This window comes from Falco peregrinus, chromosome 3 (genome assembly GCF_023634155.1).
Source record: "Falco peregrinus isolate bFalPer1 chromosome 3, bFalPer1.pri, whole genome shotgun sequence".
Lineage (NCBI taxonomy): Eukaryota > Metazoa > Chordata > Aves > Falconiformes > Falconidae > Falco > Falco peregrinus.
This window is the reverse complement of record NC_073723.1, coordinates 103823583-103838960: the sequence shown is the minus strand read 5'-3', so window position 1 is coordinate 103838960 and position 15378 is coordinate 103823583. Positions and strand designations below refer to the sequence as shown.

Here is a 15378-nt window from a genome sequence, read left to right as displayed (position 1 = left end):
GACACAGTAATTACTGAAACCTGTACCTTGCATGTGGCTGTGACAGCCGATACTGCAGCAAGATGCAGAGCCCTTAACCAGGTGCTGAAGGGAGCCAAGGAGCCAGCAAACTGCACAAGCTGTCAAGTACCTGGTTGCTGCTTGTTCCTTACTAGATGCTGTTCAGATTTTTGTCAGTGAAAAATAGCTTAGATTATTTAGTTAATAATTAAATAATGGAACTAACTATTCTGACGTTAAAAAAAAAAAAAAAAAGGTTTGCAGCAAATAGTTGCACACTTGCAAATAACTGACTTGGAGCATTTTTAGTGTCGAGCAATTTTCTAATAGTTGCACACTTGCAAATAACTGACTTGGAGCATTTTTAGTGTCGAGCAATTTTCTGTCCACTTTAGAAATAGATTGTTGTTGCATTTTAAGTGCATCAATATGTCAAAATAAGTTGCAAACATTGATTTCTGAGCTGTCGCTTCCTTTTCTATCAAACCCTCCCATAACAAAACAGTATGCAGCAGGATCTTACAATGCGTTTAGTAGTAGAGCGCTGGAGTTGTTATTTTTTTAGAACATCGAAGCACAAAGCAGTTGATACAATATCTTTTAGCTGCTTGCTTTAACAATGAGTTCTAAAAATGGATCCTTCTCTCATGTTTTCAATGTGCAGTAGACTTTAATACCACAGCAAAATTCCGTACCTTCAGATGGGGTGGGAACAGTTGTAGTTTGTAGGATGTTGCTGTGATCAAAGTGGCTTGGGTATCACTGACACCAGGAAACAGCTCAAACACAAGCAAAAAACCAGTGTGCCTGTTTCAAACATCAGGGCAAGAGAAGAAATGTATTTTGCTTGCCAGTTGTTTCTGTAGGAGGAGGAGGAGTGATGTGAAGTTGAAGGATGGGGAATTAGAAGTTGTTCATTATCATATCAAACTAGATTTATTACAAGTAAAACTAGCTGGGATAGTTTGCACCTTAAAGTCATTAGTTCAGGTTTCCAGCTATCACATTTTTATTGGATACTGCAGTTTTATATTCTGAAGTCTTTCAGTATCACTAACAGAGTTTTCTACAGCGAGCATAGGCTGTTGTCATCAGCAGGGAAACGATAGGCTCTGCTTTAGCTGAATGACTGCTGTTCTTTTAATTTTATGTTCTTTGTCAATTTTTTTTTTTTTTTTTTTGTGTAGAGAGCTCTGCACTAAACTTTATAGCACGAGCTGGGGCAATTCACAGAGCTGGCAAGAATTTGATCGCTTTTGTGAGTATAATGCAGTTGAAGTTTCCATGTTGACCTGTTTAGCAGATGTACGAGAACCTTGTCAGCTGGGCTGTAGAAATCTTACTTACTGCACTAATTTTAATAACAGGTAGGAGAGAGACACTGAATATTTTATAAAGGAATTCCTGTGCTTTGATTTAAAAAAATAAAGTAAAATGTTTTTCAGGCTTATTTTGAGATTGTATGTAGCTGTCTTTCTGCACACATTTTTTTACATAATTTAAAAATGAAATTTTTTCTTTAGAATAAACTTCTAGAAATGTATTTAACAACAGACATAACAAAACTTACAAGAATAAAAGCAAACCCATGAACTTGTAAAATGTCATAATGTATTAGCAGCATATTGCTCTGTCTTACCGTATAGATAAGTGAGCTATGATTACTGGAACACTGTGTATTATAAATAATGTAAAGACGCTTGTTAAATTTATATATTACCCCTTTTTCAAAATTCCTTTTCTTTCAGATATTTCTGTAGTTTTATACTTTTTAGGGCAAAATTCATGATTTAAAAGTGGTGTCTGAATTAGTAATTGCAAGGTTACAAATTAAATAATTGGTTTCAAAAGAAAACATTTAAAAATTTTGTTAGCTATTAAAGATCTCTGGCTTGTCTTTCAGATAGTATACAGTGGTGTGAGTGTTACGTAGGTAGCAGAATTACGTATGTGATAGATGCAGCCTGGGGAAATGTAAATTATAAATCAGCTTGCATTAGTGATTTACCAGGAAACATTCATACAGATATTCTGGATACCTAAGATACTTGCTTTTAAGTCACCTTTCTTCAGGTTAAAAAAAATTAAGTGATATTTGGTCTAAGAGGTAGAGATGAGAAGGGAGTTTCAGTCCTGAATCTCAAAAAGCTTGTTTTCCTTAAAGACAGAATTCAAGTTGATTTCGATCTTGCTTAGCTGTGGAAGGGTTTTGTTTCTTTTATACCACAAAAAAATCAAGCTATATCAAGGCTGTAGAATTCATATGGTGAAAGAAGAGATGTGTGGTGTTTTATTTTCTTGTATACATGCCATATCTTAACTTCTTCTTTTTAAGACCAACAGAACTTTTTAGGAGCTGCAATACTCAGTCAGACCAGGGAGCCATGAATGACATGAAGCTGTGGGAAAAAGGCAGTATTAAGATGCCATTTATAAATATTCCCGTGCTTGACATTAAAAAATGCCAGCCAGAAATGTGGAAGGCAATTGCCTGCTCACTGCAGATTAAACCTTGCCACAGCAAATCTAGAGGAAGTATTATCTGCAAGTAAGTACTTGGGGGGGCTGGGGGGACAGAGTTCAGAGCTTCAGCCTAAGGATTTTAATGAGAACTAGAAGACTGCTGTAGGGCTGTTTGACTTACATTAGGAAAGCATGGCAAGGCAAGCACAAAAGAACGTGAGCTTGTGTAGTTGCCGTTGCTTGAATCTCCATCACTGGGACGGGAAGGTGCTTGCCTGTTAACGAGATGGATGTATATGCTTCCGTTGTAAAGCTGATTTATTGTTGGAGGTTTTTTGGCACTCTGTGGTGTCTACAAAACCTTTCCTCTTTTTTTGTGTTGGGACCTACTGCAGATTTTCAGCTGACAGAAAGTTCTGGAAAAAAAATGAAGTTTGTCTTTTAAAAAAAATAGATTTTGAAACTAAGTGATTGGGTAGAAAAGAGACCAGCTAATTTAGTACAGGTAGTGAAATAGAGTTCAACCCATATTAGATGTTAGTAAATCAAGGAAATGTTTGGTCTTGAGAGATACATGCATATGATGCCACAGAAAATGAAGTTTGCCAAGCCCAAAGTATAAGAGTATTGTAAGCAATAGTTCTTGTCTTTGTGTCACACATTTGTTCCTCCCCCTGATTTTATATATATATATATATATATAAATAAACACTCTGTTGTGAGGCAGAAGAGGAAAATCATGGATTCAGTGAAAGGAAGAACATGGAAAGAAGCCTTTTCCATACAGGACCTTTTTTCTTGAAGTAGTGTTCATGAAGTTCTGTTTCTTTATTTATCTGAAGATCGGATTGTGTGGAAATACTGAAGAAATGTGGAGATCATAATAAATTCCCTGAAGGCCACTCAGCTGAAAGTATTTGTGAGCTCTTATCTCCAACAGATGACTTGGAGAACTGCATCCCATTAGATACATACCTGAGTAAGTATTAACATGCCTATGCGAAGAAACAAGGTACTTGGAATGCTTATCATCGCTTTTAATAATTGTCATTATTTCTTTTAAAGAAGTTGTATTGAATTTGAGACATTTTATTTAGGGTATTAGAGAGAACTGGATTGTTCACATCACTATAGTTCATGACACTTATTCCTTCTTGCACTGGGTGTACGTGGCCAGGTTGCTTTGGTAGCAGCGGAGGCTGCAGGGGCTGCGGTGTGCCAGGCGCAGCCAGCCCTGCATGGGCCTGCTACAGGGCAGAGCTGAGCTGCTTCACAAAGTTTGTGGTGCCTCTGTGAGAACGTGTTGAAGAAAGGGCAAAAAATGCCAGGTGGGTGTAGGAGGGATCAGGAAGAGTGAAAAACAACAGAGGTGGCACAAGGTCAGAGGAGCAGAGGTGCTGCGTGGCGGAGAAGGTGGCCACGAGGCAGGCTGTGGGGGACCTCGTGCTACGGCAGGTGGGTGTACCCAGAAGGAAGCTGCTCCCATGGAGAGCCCATGCTGGAGCAGGGGAGCGGGTAAGAAGGAGTGAGCAGCAGAGAGAAACTCCTGTGTACTGACCACAGTCACCATCAGTCCCCCCTTGCCAATCACTGCTGCGTCACTTGGGACAGGGGCAGAGATGGCTGGAGTGATGGTGAGCCTGGAGAAGAAAGAAGTTGCTTTAATGTTTGTCTTTTAGTTCCTGTTACCTGCATCTGTAATTAGATGCTTATTTTAACTGGCAGTAAATTTAGTTAATTTTCCCCAGGTCAAATCAGTTTTGCCCACAATGGTAATTCTTAATGCAGTCTCCCTGTCTTTATCTCAGCTCGTGAGCTCCTCTGTTTCTGTTCCACCTGTTTTCCACCCCGATCTGGGGTGGGGGCACTGAGTGGGAGTTTGTCAGCCAAGGCTAACTCACCACACTTCTATTTTGGGGACTGTATATTCGGGACAAGTACACTCGTCTGCATCATCTCATAATCTGGCTTGTTGAATTTCAGTGATTTTTACGTATTTGAAAATAGACTAGTTAGTCTTACTTTAAGAAAACTCTGTTCTTCAAGAAGTCATCTCGCATGCCAAAAAAAGTACTATGACAATAAGATCACTAGCACCATTTATTTACAGGACAGAAGCTGGTCATGCTTGGGAGGACTGATCTCAAATGTCACTTAAACAACAGCATGATTTAGAGCATGACTTCTTGATGTACAAAATTAAACTTTTGCTTGATGCAAAATCTCTATTCTTTAACCGTGCAATTAGAGTAACCAAAACTAAAACGAACTCTTGGGGCAGTAGAACATTAATTTAGCAGGCATATGGAAGAATTACATTTTTGTGATTCTGTTTTCTTCTAGCATGTCTTATCCCTTAGAGTGGAACACAATTGTATTAGCAAAATTTCATCTTGGTTCTAGATTTCATTTAAATGCATTTTTTGACATTATTTTCCAAATCTGCTCTACCCTATTACTACTTCCTGTTCTAGCATTTAGACCTTTTTAGATTTTATGGGATTTATCCATTTTAGACCTTATTCTGAATTAAACTTTGATACTTCTTTCTTGGAATCCCAGGAACTTTGAAAACAGTAGATTTTTGGTTAGTAAGAGCTGCAACTGAAAGTGTGCTTCAACAAATAAATTGATCCCAGAGGGACGATGTATTGAAGCTTTGGGTGTTGCTTTCCTTTTAGCTGCTGCTTTTCCATGTTGCCTTCCCGTTCCCTAGTCTTGTAACAGGAGAACTTTACTAGTGAGTTAAAGGGAAAACAAAAGTTTATTGATGATAGCGAACTTGGTTAAACAGTAAGTGTACTTTAAACCTGCAATCTGTTAATCGTTGACTATGGGACTTGTCTTGATTAAACTGCTGGTCATTGTCAGTTTGTATTTTTGTCATATAGAGAAAATTATTTTGAACACAAGGTAGAGGACCTATATTTTGCTTGTGAAGAATCATTTGGGCTGTCATTTCTAGATTGAGGACTATAAACTTTTGAAATCAGTTAGTATCTTGCCATGTGAAGCTTCTACAAGTATAGTTTTAAAAAAATACATATTTTTCACAGAACCATCAAAAATATGATTTCACTGGATGTAAGAAATGCTGTGCTTTGTTGAAGAAAAATAAACCTCATTTAAGTCAATGTAAATGCTGTACGTTCTGTTCTCAGGCCCAAGTTCTTTAGGTAACATTGTAGAAGATGTTACACATCCATGTAATCCGAATCCATGTGCAGCTAATCAGTTATGTGAAGTAAACAGAAAAGGCTGCCAGTCTGGAGAAGTGTGTCTTCCGTACTTGTGTGTGCCAGGTAAGGGGTTTGGATTTCGGTTTACCTGAGTTTTGCTGGTAAAGATAACAGCACTGAAGTTTTGTTGAAAGTTCTAAAGTTAGTTGCTGATATCCCAGAAGAATTATTACTGCAGTTATCTTGTGTTTTCAAAATCTGTAGCCTACCTTCTACCTCTTTTCATTTCTTGCTGTGTTTCTGGTTTTATTGTCCACTGAAACATAGCATCTTATTAGAAGATGCATTACTTATTTTGCTTCAGAAGAAATAAATGCCCGTACATGGCCTCAAAGCAGCTTGCCTGCTATTTAGAATTACAAGCATGCAGTACTGTAAATACAGTGCAGCTCACTGTTGCTGCAGATGCTGTGACATGTATTGCCCTGTATTTCCATATATTATTAGCCATATCTGCATTACTTTCCATACTGGTGAATTAAATGGACATTATGTCTGGCTTTGATGTTAATGGAAATCAGACTGTTGGTCTTGGGAGGTCATTCTGAGAGCTCTGAGGGTCTGATCAGAAGCAGGGTGCCCTGGGATGTACATTTGCGTGGGCAGCAATTCTGGTGCTATATTAAAGTTTGAGGTGGTATCTTACATGGAATTGTCCTAAAGCCTTCTCCACAGGCAGGTCAGCTTCTCGGACTGCCTCCAGCAGCTCCTGGGTAACTAGCTCTGGTCTGAGTAAATTAATACCCAGACTTTTTCTTAAGGTCTTCACTGTTCCTGCTTCACTGGGTCTGGAGTGCCCAGGTTTGGGGCTTGGGAAGGAAGTGGCGTGGCGCGTAATTTATTGCCCTCTCCTTTCTTCTCTCTACTACTTGAGCTTGCAGCACTGATGCAGCATCTCAGCACTTAATCTTTAATGACTGGCAGTGCTGTGAGTTCTCTGGCTGGCAAAAGGCAGAACCACAAGGCTGGTTAGCTCTGTGTCTCTCCCAAATCTGTATGTAGACTTGCAGTTTGGTGGAAAGCGATGCTGACTTTGGGAAACAACAAAAATACAAATAATGCTTCTTGTGCTGCTTTGCACTTCCATGAGACCCATGGTACCGCCTCTCATTAAAGATGACATCTGGAGATGCATCAGTAACGGCTGTCTGCACTTCTGCTGCTGCTCCATTGAGCGATACCTGTAATGTAGATGCACCTCGCTAGAAAGGCATTGGTGATCATTTGGGAACTGCCATTTTAGAACACAGGCATTGTCTAATTCCCGCACCACCATAAATGCGAGCTGACTGGGGAGAGAGCGTCATGTGCAGTGAGTTTCAGCTATCTCACTTTGGAATGGCAGGCTTGGATGGTGTTGGTAACAAGGGTCAAATCCACATGAGGAGGTGGGAGACTGTAGGATGTCCCAGCTTCTACAGCCCCTTCGTTGTTCTACCTCATCTAGTAGTAGTGCGTGCCTCAGGTTTTCCCCTTCCTTTGTCGCAAAGCATATCGCTCAGTGACTGGAGATAGCACCTATGGCTCTTGAAGCAAAGAGGAAAGCTTGTGTTTGGTGACAGCTTGAACACATGTGTTGAGAGAGACTGAGCAGGTGAGAGTGGCGCTGACTTTTAAACTGAATTGCATGAAGCAGCCTCCTTTCTAAAGGAAGTGATAGAATTGCCATAACTGTCTTGCATCTGTTCCCTGAGCATCTTTTGTTCCAGTGGTTCTGTGTCTGATCCATTTCTCCAGTGATTTTTAATTACAAAAAGGAAAACTGGGTTTTGCTTCACTCATACATCTGCTACAGTCATGCTTTTCTAAAAGTGAGGACAGACCTCAGCTTGTTCTTTTTGTGAGCCTAGGGACATTGTTAGGTTTCTGTGACCCTTACAACATATTTTTGTTTTTCTGAAAAGCTGAGCATTATTGCTATAGAGGTGGTATTGTCTTCACTTGCTGCAAAAGTCATTCAAAGTGATCTGAAAACAAGCTCACCCAGAACTTTTTAAGAGACAGTTTACTTCCTCTAAAGGTTGTAAGGTGACTTTTATGTTTGAATTCAGTCTTTTTATTGGTTGAGAGCTTGGGGGAATTGTTGAAGTTCATAATTTCTAGGGTAATTTTAATCTGCTATTTGTTTTATTATTTTTTATTTGTGATTTTGAAAACAATTTTCCTTCTATTTCTTTTTTTTTTTTAAACCAGTTTTCCTGCTTTTTCTCCCTTTCTCCCCTCCTCACATCTACCTATATGAATCCTTCAGTGTTCACATAATATGTACAAGTAGGGAAGGAAGACACCAAAATACGTGAGAGAGAGGAAATGACTACGCTTTGCTTGTGAGACCCTTTAATTAAGATTCGGTATTGGAGAGAGTGAAGCATATGTGGTATTTGTCGTATTGCATACATTTTGTACTACTGCCGAATTGTGGAAAATGAAATTACTTGAGAATTGTTGGAATTACCAGTCTTTTTGTCTTAAATGACATTTCTACAGGTACTTCAGAACATCTTCTATTTCTGCTACTTGTTGCCTTTATGAAATGAGTGTATTTGTCTAAAGGGCAAGAGCAAGGCTGCTTTAGGAACACCTTAGCAGTTTCACAAGTCAGAGTAGTAGTTTTGATAGTGGCACTTGCCAAAGTATTTACTAAATACGAGCTAAAATTTCTCCTTGTTATATAGGTTGCAAACTGGGAGAAGCCTCAGATTTTATTGTCCGTCAAGGTACACTTATTCAGGTTCCATCCTCAGCTGGTGATGTTGGATGTTACAAGATTTGTACCTGTGGACACAGTGGATTGCTAGAAAACTGCATGGAAATGCATTGTGTTGACCTCCAAAAATCATGCATTGTTGGAGGACAAAGAAAAAGTAAGTATTAGAGCAGCAATTGTATCTTTACACAGTGCCTGCTCCTTAAGTCATGAAATCTGAGGTACATACGAAGACCCAGAGGATCTGAACGCAGAGTTTATCAGAAAATACAAAAGTTTACATCCCTATATATAATACCTGTTTAGTTCTTGCATATGCTGGAGGGTTCCATTATTGAAGTCAATACTGAACTGTGTCTGTCTCAGCCAGTGAAAGTCCCCTGTGAAGCGTGTTCTTAGTACACCATTTTTCAGCCAAGGTGAAAACAAAGTCACTGACGTGCCTCACATCCCCTGTGTTTTAGGGTGCTTGATAATAGGGAGCTTCCTTTCTAGAAGAAGAATTTGCTGGTGGGAGCTCTGGGGGATGAAGGAGGGGAAAAGTTCTGAGAGGAGCCAGTAGGCAGCAGGGGTGAAGCAACAGCAACAAAACAAATGGATCTGCATTAGCGTGCTGTAGTTCTGCAGTTGAAGCACGGTGGAATGGACTCTAAGTGGCTCCTGTTTCCTGGATTCCAGCTCTGCAGGCGCTCTCAGTCTGCTTTTAACGGTGTTGGATATCCAGTGACCAACAGAGATGTCTGGGGAAGAGTATGAGAAAAGGCAGAGGAGTTAATTATATTTCCCATTTATATTCTCCCAGAATCTGTTCTCTGCTTCAGACTACAGACCCCTTGAGTATGAGTTTCTTTACTAGCTCTAAATGGTTTGGGGGGGTTTGGCTTTGTCTCGGGTGGTTGGTTTCTTTTTCTTCCATGGATCTTAAATACATGTTGAAAAAAAAAGAGTCAGAAACTTTTATCATGAGCTATAACATCTGACAAGAAGTTTCACATATTAAGATGTGTGCCTAAAACCCCTCCCTTTTGTGGGTTTTTTTTTTTGGTGGGATTTGCAAGGGATTTCTTTTCTTCGAGCCTTCATAATTTGTTTCATCTAGTTCTTCCTGGTTTATGAGATGCATCCTAATTCTTGTACTGAAAAAGCTGACAAATGATTGTTACCTATTTGCCTCCTCTTTTGGACCTCTGTCATATTCCCCTCAGCTTTCTGGGTTTTTCTCCAAGCCAGTTCCTATTCTATGTACTCATTCCTTGTGTAAAAACAGGTCTATGCTTTTGGTCATATTTGTTACCCTACTGTGTACGTTTTTCTAGTTCTTACATTTTCTTTGGAATGGGAGCTGAACTTTATGCGCCATTCACAATGCAAGTGCCCAGTCAAGCATATGTGATAGCAAAATGATGTTCCTTTCATAATTTTTCTGAACATTATCTTTTTTTGGCTACTAGTTCTGCTGAGGTCATGCTTTCACAGAGTTGTCTGTTGTAACACCATGGTCCCATTCTTAAGTGGGAACGGTCAGCTCGCAGCTCATTGTGTGAACTGTAGAGACCTACTGTATGTTCAGTGCGATTAATTTCCTCCACTGTAGCCTTCCCCAGTTGCTCAGTGTGGTGAGATTTTTCTTGCAGTTTTTCATTATTTGGTCCTTTGTACATTAATATTATTGGTAGACCTTGTCATGTAAATACTTGCATTTGTTTTTTTGGATCACATATAAATATGTTGAACAGAACAGCCACTGCATAGAGCATGGAGACTCCTCCAGTGACCTCCTTTCATTGCCCATTCATTCTGTTTCACAGTACTTATCCATGTTAGTGCCTTTTTTCCTATCTCTCCTTTTTTTTTTTTTTCTTGAAAGCCTATGTAAAAGAGCTGTTAAATGCCTGTTGGGTATTGAAGCGTATCAACCTGATTTTCTGTGTCCACCTGGCTGTTGACTCCTTCAGATAATCCAAACGATTTGTTTTGTGACTTGTACAAACCCTGTGATTCCTTCCCCTAATGTGGCATATGTAGTTATGTGTCACTGGGGGAGTTTAAAGCAAGAGGTTGCAAGTTGAGTTCGCTTATATGAGCAGGTATTTCACACCTGAGGAGTTCTGGAATTTTTTGGTGAATACCTGCTCTACTCGCAGAGTCATTAGTGCTTGTCTGTCCAGAGCTGTTTCTGAGGCAGGTTGGTTAGCACATTGCCTGTGCAGAAGGTACTCTCTGGGACCGTTAACTCCCTCTGCAGGGAACAGGGATGCCAGAGAGGCTTTTACTTTTTGCTTTTGTTGTTGGCAAATCTTCTGAGTGCTTCAGGTGTTCACTGTATGATCCTCCCTCCTACAACAGACCTAGCTGTAGGTGTAAAGGCCACATAAAACTGATTTTGCCAAAACAGTCGTTGTCAGAATTGGCAGTGAACAAAGCCAGAAACCACTGGATGTGTTGTCGAGAGAGAGGCACCCAGAGGCACGCACACACACACACGCACAGGCGTGCTGCTGACGGGGGCAGCCACACTGATCGACGTGGACAGAAGTTACTGCTTTACTGGCACCCACATGAAGACACATAGCATTAACACAAACCTGTTCCTGCCCTGCTGCTGATCAGAAATGAAGGCCACTAATAAGCGGTTCTGCCCGGTGGCGGCCCGCCGGCCGCTGCCCGTCTGGCAGAGCTGGTGACATCCAGGCCCAAGCAGAGCTCCCAGGGCTGGTGTGGCCGCTCCACTGCTGGCTCACAGGCCTCTTACCCTATGCACTGACTCATCCAGCTTAAAGCCTGTTAGCATTCCTGCATGTATTCAGGGTAGGAAGTGCACACACACAGAGGGTAAAAATAAAATTGAATAAAAATGTAGGATGGATTGTGGTGAGGGAAGCATACTGACCTGTCTGCACTCAGCAAATCCCTTTTTCCCCCTTTCCATCTGCTTTCCCACACATCTTCATGATTGGTCTGTCTTAATTCCTCCTTTTCCTCATCTTTGGTCCTTCCACTAAACATCCCATAATAAGTTTTGCACAATCCCAGCATTCTCTTCCCTTGGCATCACATAATAAATCTGGTACTCTTTTAGGCAGCGATGCTGGTGTAGTTCTTACGGCATTCTGGGGAGGGAGTTTCTTTTACTGAGCAATGTTGGTAGGTTTCACACAAAGGACAACGGTTTCAAAAAAAGTTGTTTAGAAGACTGTTCTGCTAATGTGTACAAATGTGTTAGAAATACATACCAGGCATAGTCTGTCCTCTGCACTCAAAAGTCTTTGAAACCTTCGTAGCGTACAGTTGAGCATCACAAGGCAGCCTGTGCCTTTCAGAAAAAAAACCTACTCATTTTTTAAATGAAATTAATATTAAATAAGAATTATAGTTCAAGATTAATCGATGGGGCTAACATATGCTTTAAAATGAACATGTAAGTGGATACGTTATGATAACAAAGGTATATTGAACACTGTGGTTCTTGAAAGTCTCCTTCAGCATAGTGGGTGTAGACGTCCTGCTGATCTCTGTCTGCCAGGTAACTTGAACTAGCAGCTTTCTGTTTTAACAATAAAAGAATGCTAACTATCTCTTGCTTGACATTTTAGAAAGTTAATAATTTAAACCTAACTTTACTGTTATTGACTGTTTGAAGACTAAATTAGCATGGGCAGCAAGAGTTAATTGGGTTCTACCTAATCTGACAAAGTAGTTGAAAGAGACATGACAAGTGATACTTCTTAAAAGATAATACTGATTTATTTTCAGCTTTATTCATTGCTTGAGAACTGTAAAGGTCCGGTTTTGTCATACAAACTGGCACTGTGCTCTTTGAAAAGGAAAGCAAACTAAAAAGCTACTACCAAGATAGGAAAAATCTTGCATAATGTCTTGAATGTAAAACGGAGTCTGTGCCGAGCTGTGACCTGTCTGAGGCTGGTGTCTTTGAATCAGTCCACAAGGAAAAGATTTTCTGCTAGTGAACAGTTACGTATTTCGGCACTGGACACTGCTCAGTGTCTGTAGATCAGCCCTTTTACAATACTGTCAGACTGAAGCTGAAGCGTAAGTAAAGCAATTCAAAGATACCTAGTAAGGTCAAAGTAACTGAGTCACTGTTTTTTACGTACATCTTTTAAGTAACTTTTGAGAAGCCAAGCACTTGTTACATTTGCCACAAACATAATTTTCTGCTTGTGAACCAAACGCTGATATCATGAAAGAGTAGGTAATTGTCATATTTCTTTCTCTTAAAAGATACCAAGCAGAGCTAAATAATCAATTGCACAATTATTTTCATCACTTGGGAAAGTCTGCCTGTAATGTTGCATGATTTACAGCTTGTAATGTTTGGGGTTTTTTTGTTCATCCAAAGCAGATAAAAGTCAGCCAAATGTACTTAGAACACAGAACACATCTTAACCTTAATGTTACGTTTGATGGGCAGTTATAGAAAGTATCTTGTGAAAGTAGATGCTTTCAAAATAGAGTCATTAGCAAATATATTATTTAAATGGCGACTGAAAGTTTTCATGGACTGTTCTGTCCAAAGAAACTTGCACTTTTTCACATTACTGGTAAAAATAATCACAAAAATGTCTGAAGTTGTATTTGTGTTTGATGTTTGCACAGTGGACAGCTGTTGCTTGTTCTGGTAAATAGCAGCAATATGTGTAGCTGGGAAGGTATTCAGTACTCAGTAAGTGCTGTCCATTTAAAACAGAACAAACAAACAAACACAAAACCACCAAAAAATCACAACCAAACAAACCACCACAAACCCAAACCCAGACATTCCACTTTTTGCCATAACTACTCATTAAGTGTGTATGGTGATTAAGACTCTATGTATTATATAATAAAAAATTACTAGATTCCAGATCCATTAGATGATGTATTGAAAACAAGTAATTAAAAATTGTGGTCACCATGTGATCTTTTTGTAGTGACTGCATTTAGCTGGTCTCCGTGTTAGTTGCAAAAAGCCAGGGTTGAGTCATAACGTCCGAACTAAAACCAAGCAGCCCTGAATGCTTCATCCGGCGCTGGGGTTTTGGTGCTGTGCCCTGACGCCGGTGAGCGCGGTGGCTCCTGAGGAAGCTTTGCTGTGTGCTCTCTTTGCTGGTGAAAGCCAACCCTTGCAGAGTTGCCACGTGGTCCCTAAGCCAGGTACTCTTGACTCTGAAGAATCATCTAAGAAATCCTGTGTTCAGCATTATAGTCAAACCTTGGAAACTTTTCTTCTTCCCTGCTGACAGATTCATCTTTCTTCAGTAGTGCTGTGGCTTAAACGGAGCTGCTTGTGCTGCAGAGGCTTTCTGTCCTGTCCCCTTGCCTTCTGCCGTCCTTTGCCTGGGGTACCCCTTCCGAAGCGCTCGGATGCCGAGGGCTTGCCGTCTGCCCCTGCACTCAGCAAAACGTACATCCTTGACCTCCGCCCTTTGCAGGGAGATCGGCGGGAGCTGCCTTGCTCGCAGGCGCAGTTGGCAGCGGTGTGCTGAGGGGCGGCGTGCCTGCTGGCAGCCTTCAGCAGCCACTTTCCTGCGGCCTGAGCGGCGGGCGCCGGCGCCGGTGGGTCTCACAGGGGACATACAACACAGCGGAGGGCAGTCCTGTGGGCTGCTCACCAACCCAAACTGGAGTCGGTAAACAGAAGGAAAATGCCTGTTTGCAGTGGGATTCTTAGATCGAGCTGTGAAAAGGTTGTAGCTGAGAAACGGCGAACGCGGGGCAGGTTGCTCGGCCGCTGGCGGTGGTGGCCGCTGTACTGAGGGCTCCCTGCTGGGGCCCGCTCACCCGCGCTGGGACCTCTGGGCTTCTGCTCGCCTCGCTGCAGTCTTGCTTGTCCCCTGCCTTGGACAAAGCTGTGTCTGCTTGTGGGGGCTGAAATTACAACTGGAACAGGTGTAGCAAAGCAATAAAGACCGGAGTGACGCGTTGGCACTTCTCACCTCTCAGCAAAAAGTATGTGCAAAGGAGAGAATTGCGCCACAGAGGGGTGTTCGTTGTCTGTAAGATTATGGCTGACACAGTCTTATATAAAATGAGTTTAGGAGAAGAACGTATCTTCACAAAAGCTTTACCTTTAAAAAGATGTAGAGCTTAGTAACTAGGATTTATCAACCACTTTTACAGCTTTATGACCATATTTCTTTTTGCAGCTTTAAATTGTTCTTAAAAAAAGAAAAAAGCAAATGCAACTTACACAGGCTTTGAAAGTATAAAGTGCTTGTTTCCTTTTTTAACTAATTAATCAAAAATGCATGTGAACAGACTTTTCTTCAAATGAATAAAGCAAAACTTTAAATCCAAAGGTAGACATTTCAGTGGGAAAATAAACTGGATAAGGGAAATTACAGGAACAATTAATAATGAAAATGTAGTATCTCTGTAAAACACATGAGTATATAGTCTTCTGGTCTATTTGCATTAATTGTATGCATTTACTTAATTTCTTTTATTTTAAGGCCATGGAACATCCTTTAATATAGATTGTAATGTCTGTTCATGTTTTGCTGGAAACTTGATATGCTCTACGCGTCAGTGTCTAACTGAGCATAGTTCAGAAGACGAACGTCGGAAGTTTACAGGTAACTTTCCAAACTATGGAAACTGTAAGCTTAATACTCTCAGGGCCAGAGTTAGCTTCTAAATTCCTTCCACAGTATTAACAGAAAATATCTGATAATTTGTTAGTAATATGTTTTTTAAATCAGTTCGTTTTTCTGATGTCCAACCAACATATACCTTTGGAAAAAAAAAGATCAGTATTGAAAAATAGAAGCTCGGGTAATATGTAAAAATAATAAGTAGAGATGACGTAGTGCCACTAGGGACAAGAGAGGGGTAGTTTGGGGGGGAAATGGAGAAAGCTGAGTCAAGGTAGCAAGGAAGCAGTGCACAGACCTGCCCTCCTGCTGCTTCTGAGTGCACAGGTGCTGTGCTGTATCGCTGAATTACAGGAGGGAGGACATGGCTGAAGGT

General features: G+C 40.6%; 1 protein-coding gene across 2 annotated transcripts in view; it reads left to right on the top strand.

The window, feature by feature from the left end:
• Positions 1-15378, top strand: part of RECK (reversion inducing cysteine rich protein with kazal motifs) — a 66339-nt gene that overhangs the window by 37493 nt on the left and 13468 nt on the right. For both annotated transcript variants that reach the window (XR_008746706.1, XM_055801043.1), the window contains exons 10-15: positions 1188-1367; positions 2336-2548; positions 3306-3442; positions 5625-5765; positions 8378-8566; positions 14862-14984. Coding sequence is in view for 1 of the 2 variants with exons in the window: in XM_055801043.1 (XP_055657018.1) it covers positions 1188-1367; positions 2336-2548; positions 3306-3442; positions 5625-5765; positions 8378-8566; positions 14862-14984 (983 nt within the window). In the remaining variant the exon portion in view is untranslated. The remainder of the gene's footprint in view (positions 1-1187; positions 1368-2335; positions 2549-3305; positions 3443-5624; positions 5766-8377; positions 8567-14861; positions 14985-15378) is intronic.